General features: G+C 45.5%; 1 protein-coding gene and 1 long non-coding RNA gene across 2 annotated transcripts; one reads left to right on the forward strand and one right to left on the reverse strand.

Moving 5' to 3' along the window:
• Nucleotides 1-3,200: 3,200 nt before the first annotated feature.
• LOC102500778 (NADH dehydrogenase [ubiquinone] 1 alpha subcomplex subunit 1-like) lies at nucleotides 3,201-5,736 on the forward strand. The gene has a single exon (XM_027776580.1). It carries the CDS (start codon nucleotides 4,765-4,767, stop codon nucleotides 5,029-5,031), a length of 267 nt encoding a protein of 88 aa, XP_027632381.1. The 5' UTR covers nucleotides 3,201-4,764; the 3' UTR covers nucleotides 5,032-5,736.
• A 252-nt stretch (nucleotides 5,737-5,988) lies between these two features.
• Nucleotides 5,989-6,977, reverse strand: LOC114010020 (uncharacterized). The gene is made up of 3 exons (XR_003551422.1): nucleotides 6,859-6,977; nucleotides 6,583-6,658; nucleotides 5,989-6,295 (listed from the first exon to the last, which is right to left on the reverse strand). It is a non-coding gene; the product is annotated as an uncharacterized LOC114010020 (long non-coding RNA).
• Nucleotides 6,978-7,960: the final 983 nt, after the last annotated feature.

Raw genomic sequence — 7,960 nt, forward strand, 5'->3', positions numbered from 1 at the left:
CGCGTGCGCTCCCCAGACAGACAGAGAGAGACATAGAGACAGAAAGTGAGAAATCACCCCCCAGGGGGGATGGCCACGCCGCAGTCCCTTCTCCTCCATTCTCCTCTTGGGATCTTGGGCGCACACGCACACGTGCCCGGCTTAAGTCACCTGGTCTGCGACTCGAACCACAGTTGACTACATGGGAGTCTAGTGACATAGCCATTATGCTAACTGCTGGTCCCAAGGACATTTATAGTATTTTTGAAAATCTAATTTTATGGGACCAGCAGATTACATAGCAGTTAGGTCTCTGGACTCCCACAAGGCTGAATGCAGTTGAATCCCAGCCCCAGGGGCTTCAAAATCATGCAGGGCTCCTGTGCATGCTGGCTCAAGATAGGGAAGGAGAGGGGATCATGGTGTGGCCGCTCCCTGGGGGTGATTTCTCACTTTGTTCCCTCCTGCCCAGCACATGTGCCCTAAAGCAAAAACCCCTCCAAAAAAAAAAAAAAAAAAAAAAGGAAAGTCTGAGAAACTGTCACAATCCAGAGGGGTCTAAGGATATAGGCAGGGCTCCCGAAGAAGATTCTAGAACATAAAGAGGACGTCAGGTTAAAACTAAGGACATGTGAATAAAGTGTGAACTTTAGGGACTGGCCACGTGATGCAGTGGGTAAAGTAGCTGACCCTTCATGGCCCACCTTTATGGCTTGAGTCCAACCCAGTAGTTTAAACTCACTCTGACGGCATCTTTACTGAGTGGAATCCGGCAGCCTTCATATACCCTGAGCCCAGTTTGGGGAGTGGCCAGGGTCTACTCTGCAGCATTGCCCCAGAGAAGGAGTCCAGGTCATGCTGCACACGCCTCTGCCTGGCCACAGCTGCACAACACCGTCTGCCATCACACGCACCTCTGTCCTAAGGAGTAGCTGGACAAGCCACCCTGTCCACAGCTGCACACCACGCAGGGAGCTGCAAGGGCAGTCCTGTCTATCTATGGTCTGTGGAAACAGCCAGGAAACTCACCCTCTACCACATGCCACATGGGAGCACCAGAGGACTCCACTCATCCATGGAGTTGCCCTGTCTCTAGGAGAGCCAGGTACCAACTGGTAGGCCAGCCACAAACTCCCATCAGTCTAGGTGACCAAGGCACTCTCAGATATCGCCAATGCTGGTCACACAGACAGCACTACCCTACTCTCTAGCACCACAGCCAATGCACTCTACCGAATAACCGAGGCCCCATTCTGAGGGGACCATCTTTCTCCATGTAGTCACCCTATAAAACTGGAAGAGGCCACTGATAAACCAGATGCATAAATATCGATATGGGCATGAGAAACATAAGAAGCAAGAAACACGGCATCCCCACCCCCTACTATGAGCACAATAATTCTCTAGCAAGAAACCCCACAGAAAAGGAAATCTATAAGACACCTGGAAAGAAATTCAAAAGACTGAAAAATAAGATACAAGTGAATACAGATAGCCAATTCCATGAAATCAGGAAAACAATATGAAATCCTAGTGAAAAATTCAATGAGGACATTTACATAAAAAAGAACCTAATCAGGGGCCAGAAAGTGCCATGGTAGTTGAGGCTTTAGATTCCCACATATCTGATTGCACTTCAAGTCCCAGATTTGATGGCTTGAAAATCATGCCAGGTGCATGTGTGTGCACCACCAAAATCCCAGCAGGAGAATGGAGAAGGGATTGTGGTATGACCATCTCCCCTGGGTGGTGGGGGTGATTTCTCAATTTCCCTCTCTCTGTCTCTCCCTAGTAAGCACACACAACCTATGGTCAATAAAAAATAATAATTTTTTTTGAAGAAAAGCCTGATGGAAATCAAGAAGCTGAAGAATTCAGTGGAAGAAATAAAAAATACAAGAGTTTCAACCACAGATGATCAAGCAGAAGAATTTATGAACTGGAAGACAGGTCTTTTGAAAAAACCTAGTCAGACAAAATACAATAATAAAATAAAGAACAAAAAAGAATAAACAAAGCCTACCAGACCTACGGGGTATCATTAAGCAAACAAATATTCATAATATGGCAGTTCCAAAAGGAGACAATATGGGGAAAGGTATAGACAAACTATTTAAAGAACTAATACCTGAAAACTTGTAAAGTCTTGGGAGACATATGGACATCCACATTCAGAAAGTTCAAAGGTCTTTAAACAGATTTGACCCAAGAAGATCCCCTTCAAAGCATATTATAGTCAAACTGTCAAAAGACAAAGACAAAGAAAGAATTCTTAAGGCATCAAAAGAAAAGCATCAAGCTACACACTCTCATATGAGGGAGTCTACACCAGGCTAACAGCAGATTGCTCAGCAGAAATCTTAGGCACCAGAAGAGAACAGGATGAAACATTCACAATACTGAAAGAAAAACACTGCCAGCTCAGAACACCATAACCCAGCTAAGCTATTATTCTTCAGAAATGAAGAGAAAAATGAAGTCTTTCCCAGATAAACAAAGTATAAGAGAATTTATCATCACTAGATCAGCTTTATGCTTAAGTGAGTTCTATATCTGAAAACAAAAGGCTGATAATTACCATCATAAAAAATATAAAAGGTCCTGATAGGGCAGATAAACAAATCAGAAAGAAAAAGGAATCAAATCTTAGCACTAGAGAAAATCACAAAACTCCAAAAATAAACAATATAAAGAAAGGAACAAAAGAAAGAAAGAAAAAAAAAAAAACAGAAAACAGTTAATAAAATGACAGGCAGGTGGCGTGGTGGTTAAGGGTGCTGGACTCCCACATGGCCGACCTAGGTTTAGTCCTGGACCTGGCAGCTTGCTTTCTCAGTTTCTCTCTCTCTTCCTTTTTCTCTCTCTGTCCCTCTCTGATCAAGTTAAAATAAATAAATAAAGTTAAATAAAATTTTTTAAAATGTCAGGAGTAAGTCTTCACCTACCAATAAGACTTTTCTTTTTTCTTTTTCTTTTGCTTTTTTTTTTTTTTTTTTTTGGGTTTTTTTGCTAAAGGCACTCGCCAGAGAGAGACAAAAACAGTGACATGGAAAGTGAGAAATCATCCCCCGGGGGATGGACATGCCACAATCCCTTCTCCTCTATTCTCCTCTTGAGACCTTGGGCATGCACACACAAGCACGCACCATGATTTCAAGTCACTGGGTCTAGGACTCAAACTGCGGTCCTCTGTCTCTCTCTGTCTGTCTGGTGAGCGCACACACCCTATAGCAAAAAAGAAAAAAAAAAAAACTCTCTCAAAAAAAAATACCTACTGAAAGACATTATACTGCAGAGAGGTAGCAGATTTGAGAACATGAGTGAAATCCCAGACATGTCTTCTATGAAAAAAAGGAACCTAGACAAAGATAAAAGAACATCTATGCTTATCTGTTCTAAACCAGCGTATAAGGTTCCTCATTCCAGATCTCCCACCCCATCGAGACTCCCCACTGTCCACTTACAAGAAAGCTCCTCTTTCAAACACCAGCTGCTCCGTCTTCAGTGAGCTTAGTCAGAGCAAGGCACAGATGTCAGAGGACAGGATCCTTGGGAGAGGAACTAAAGGATATCCCCATCTGAAAAGTCCAGAATCCAGGATCTGCAGTGGTAACAGGAAAGACAGGAAATTGCTCTGCCACCAACTATTTGTAGTTTGGGATATCAGTTACCAGTATGTACCCTGAGGACTCTTGTAAGAATAAGAAGATAGAATAAAGTATTTGGGTTAAAACTGGTCCAGGGAGATTTGAAAGCCCAATTCCTTCCTATTTCTTTGTTAGTTTGCTTTTTTGTTTTGTTTTCAGCCTCAGGCAGGGTGGTAAGGAACACTGCTTGGTCATATTTTACACTGCTTTGAGGCTGATGACTACTGAGGTCCACCTATGACTGAGAAGGCATCTCATGTACCTTCAGCTTTCTGCTCAACCAGGGGGAAGAGGGCAGGGATGGAGCCTCCTGTTACGGATCCTCCACCTTCTCCCTCACCCACCTGCCATGCAGCAGATGCCATCATACTCAAGTGTTTAGCATAGACCCTGCTCAGACCTTTCTTATCTGATGTCAAAGATGAGGCAGTTGAGCAGAGATGAATTGAAAGGAAAACAATAGTCCTAGGAATTTAGGCCTCCCAACAAGGTAAAGAAGCTCATAAAAATAAAATCAGTCCATCTCTGATGGAAGAGCTGAGGCCCAAGGCAGGAGGCAGAGGCTGAAAGAAGGTAAGGCCCCCAAGAGAGGAAGAAGACTTCATATACCATGGTGCAGACTCCACAAGGTCCTCAGGCAATCAGATACTGGAAATGAGGTGAAGATATCTCCAATTTGGACCTCTGAGCCAGACAGGGTCATTGGGAGGTAAAGATGCTCACCCTTGCTTCCTAACCTCTGAGCTGTGCATCTCGCTTTGTGGGCACCAGTGGGATGAGTGGAAGAAGGTGACTCAGACTCTTCATACTGAAAGGTCTGAATCTCTTGTTCTTCAGCTTCCTACAGCCCCACAACAATCCTGAGGGAACTGCAGGCTAGCCCAACAGGAAGACTCATGACTCCAATCCAGGGACTGTGACAGAGGCCTTAAATCCATGGTGTACGTAAAGATCTGATGTGGGAGAGACCATTTCTAAACCTACAGGAATGGGACATTGGAAGAGAGCTTTGGACAGGACAGTAGGATTCAACATGTAGGGCTGGTAGTGAGGAACGGGGAGAGGGAATTACCAACTCTAGGGAGAGAGATAAAAGCGAACAGAAAGGAAAACAATCTAGGATTTGGGGTCAGCCAGGATGAGGGTTACCAGTAGAGGCTGGAGACGAAAGCAGGATTTCAGTGCCAAAATGTGGTTCCAGGTTCTCCCTGGGATTGCCGCTATGGGCGTGTGCTCGGTCATTCCCAGACTGACCACTGCGTGTGTACATGCACAAGTTCATGAACGGGGTAAGGAAAACAGGGTTGCCATTTTTACAAACCAGCAACATTTGATGGAAAGAGACAGGCACATCTTGGGAGTTAATTGTCACTATGTGTCAAAGGATTTGGAGAACACTGATTAAGAAAGTTTCTTGATTGATGAAAAATAACTCAGTTATGGTCGTCTACTGCTAGAAGGTTATACAGTGTGTTACGTAGCATGCAGTGTATTCTGTAACAGTGCTGAATAACACTAAAATGAAAAATAAAAAGAAAGGAATAGAAAGAGGCTAGAGATAGTTGGATCAGATTTTCTCATGAGCTTCACCTATCAGAGGCCGCAGTACCTACACCAGGAGGAATGAGGTTACACTGCACATCCACTCTCACCACAAGTACCCTATCCCAGGACAGAAGAAGACCTGAAGCTGCTTTCCTAAGAAGATAACTCCTGACTGTGGGCTTCTGAGTTCACTCTCTGGTAAACAGAAAGCTGAAAATGGCTTGAGATAGTACAAATTCTTCTTCCTACTCCACAGGAAGGTGGGCTTGGGGCCACTGGCTAAGGAAGGTATAATGTGACCTTTACTGGCTAATGGGAATAATGGGGACTAGATGCTCCCCCCCACCACACACACACACACACACACACACACACACACACACACACACACAGAGGCACCTCAGTAAGAGCCCTATACAAGGTCTCCAAAGGAAGTCTTGGGTCAGTTCCACTATAGGCTCCCACCTACTCATGCTGTAGCCATTACCCGCAAATCATCATCCGAAACCCAGGTCCTAATTCCATCCACAAGAGCATGATGAGCACTTGTACAGTTTCTGTGTCTGGGCAGGTGCTGGAGGGAGACAAGGAAATGATAGGACCACTGCTTCCCAGGAAACTGTGGCCACACCCCCCCACACACACACATACACATACACACATACACACACACTGGCACCTCAATAGGAGCCCTACACAAGGTCTACAAAGGAAGTCTTGGGTCAGTTCCACTATAGGCTCCCACCTACTCATGCTATAGCCATTACCCGCAACTCATCATCCGAAACCCAGGTCCTAATTCCATCCACCAGAGCACGATCAGCACTTATACAGTTTCTGTGTCTGGGCAGCTGCTGGAGGGAGCCAAGGAAATGATAGGACCACTGCTTCCCAGGAAACTGTGGCCACAGTAAGGGTAATGCAGAGCAGGAGCTAGGGCTGGACTGAAGTCGGTACAGGCAGATGTATGCAGGTTTCAAGCTCAAAGTGAAGGTGTCCCAGGAGTGCTGGATTTTTCCTGCTTCCTCCAATTAAATGATCTTCATGGCCTGAGCTGGTCTATGGATCTCCGTGTAGATAGTAGCGAGAAGCTCCTCTTCTTCCAGCTGTTGTTCACTGATACCCTGGGAATGTAAGACAGAGGGCTCTTGAAACAGCTGGGGATACAGCAGGGCCCAGGGAATTCACACAGAAACAGTGCCTGTTGACATGCCCTGCTCAGGAATTCCCCCATAACAGCTAACACAATACTTGCCCCAATTGTGCATTTTCTTAGTAAATACGACTGATTATCCAGAAATCGATAGAGGCTATGAGGTGAGTAAGGGCAGATTCCTGAGTAGGGGGGCCCAGGACTGGGAAATGAGGAACCTGGGCTGCCCACTGCTCCCAGTTCTCACTTTGTTCTTACCCTCTGAGACTCCTACTCCATCAGATTTCCATAGATGTTACTGCCGTTGCCCTGTAGTCTTCTTATAATTCTGCATCTGAGAAACACACAAACGAAGCTGTAATCTGTGGTTGAAAACCTGTGTCCCTTCCCAGTGCCATGAACCCTAAGGCCATGGCCATAACTACCATTCCTTCTGCAAGGCCCACTCCCTGAACAGGAAAATCCAGGAAAAAGGCAACCATTGGGGAAAGGAGGTATCTGGGCCTGGAAAGAACAGTACAACCTGCCTCTTACTGTCTTAGTCTTCTTCTCACAAGTCTTCCAAAACAGTCCAGCCACCAGGATCAACAGTACAACCAGAGAAGATTTTATGATGCATTGCAGGGGTCCAACTACGGCCTGTTCATGTGCACTTTTTTCTGTGATACAGAAAGAGTGAGGACAGATTAAAACAGAAGAGAACTTGAGATGCTCATTGACAAGGGGGGATAGAAATTTCTCTAGCAGAGGAGAAGAGGGGAAGAGGGGAAGAAGAAAGAACATAGCAAGTTCATTCATTCAACAGGTTACCGAGTGCCCTAGTCCATTTTCTGCTGCTAGTAATAGAATGCCACCAACTTGGTAATCTACAAAGAAACTATGACTTGGCTTGCAAAGAAAGTCCAAGTCCAAGAGCACGGTCCTAGCACCTATCAAGGGACATCAGGCTGCATGATACTGTAGCAGAAGGTGGAAGGGCAAGAAATCATGTGAGGCAGAATGAAGGGGTCTGGGCTTCACCTTTCCATCAAGAGCCCACACTCCTGCCATAACTAGCCCATCCCCCCCATTAACACACTCATGAGAGCAGAGCCCTCATGAGCTAATCACTTACTAAAAGTTCCAACTCTTAATACCATCACAATGGCAATTAAATTTCAACATGAGTCTTGGTAGAAATATTGAAACTATAGCACCAAGTTCCTCCTGCTTGGTGCCAGGAACACTGAGATGAGCAGGATGGTGTCAGTGTCCTGAGGAACTCATCATCCAAGAGGGACAATCAGAGTATGTCAACAGGTAAACAGAAGGGTTGTACCTGCAATAGGGTCTTACAGCTTGTACACAGGTCTTCCAGGAGGGCCCCCCAGAGTCTGGAAGAAAGACTATATGTTTTCCAGATGTCCTATATGTTTTCCAGATGTTTCTCCATCTCAGGAAGGAGAAACACAATGCCTATTGCCTGGATCAGTGGGGGAAAGGGTGTGGAGAAAAGGATATGGATATAAAAGACATGTAAAGGCAGAAACACGTTGGGTGTGCCCCTTAGACTTCCATGTGGGGTGAGCACGTGGAAGGTGGTGCGAATATGCATGGCCAGGGCAAGAGCCCAGAGCCCTCAGAATCCACTGCTACC

Source organism: Tupaia chinensis, unplaced genomic scaffold (assembly GCF_000334495.1).
Source record: "Tupaia chinensis unplaced genomic scaffold, TupChi_1.0 Scaffold000684_1, whole genome shotgun sequence".
Taxonomy (NCBI): domain Eukaryota; kingdom Metazoa; phylum Chordata; class Mammalia; order Scandentia; family Tupaiidae; genus Tupaia; species Tupaia belangeri.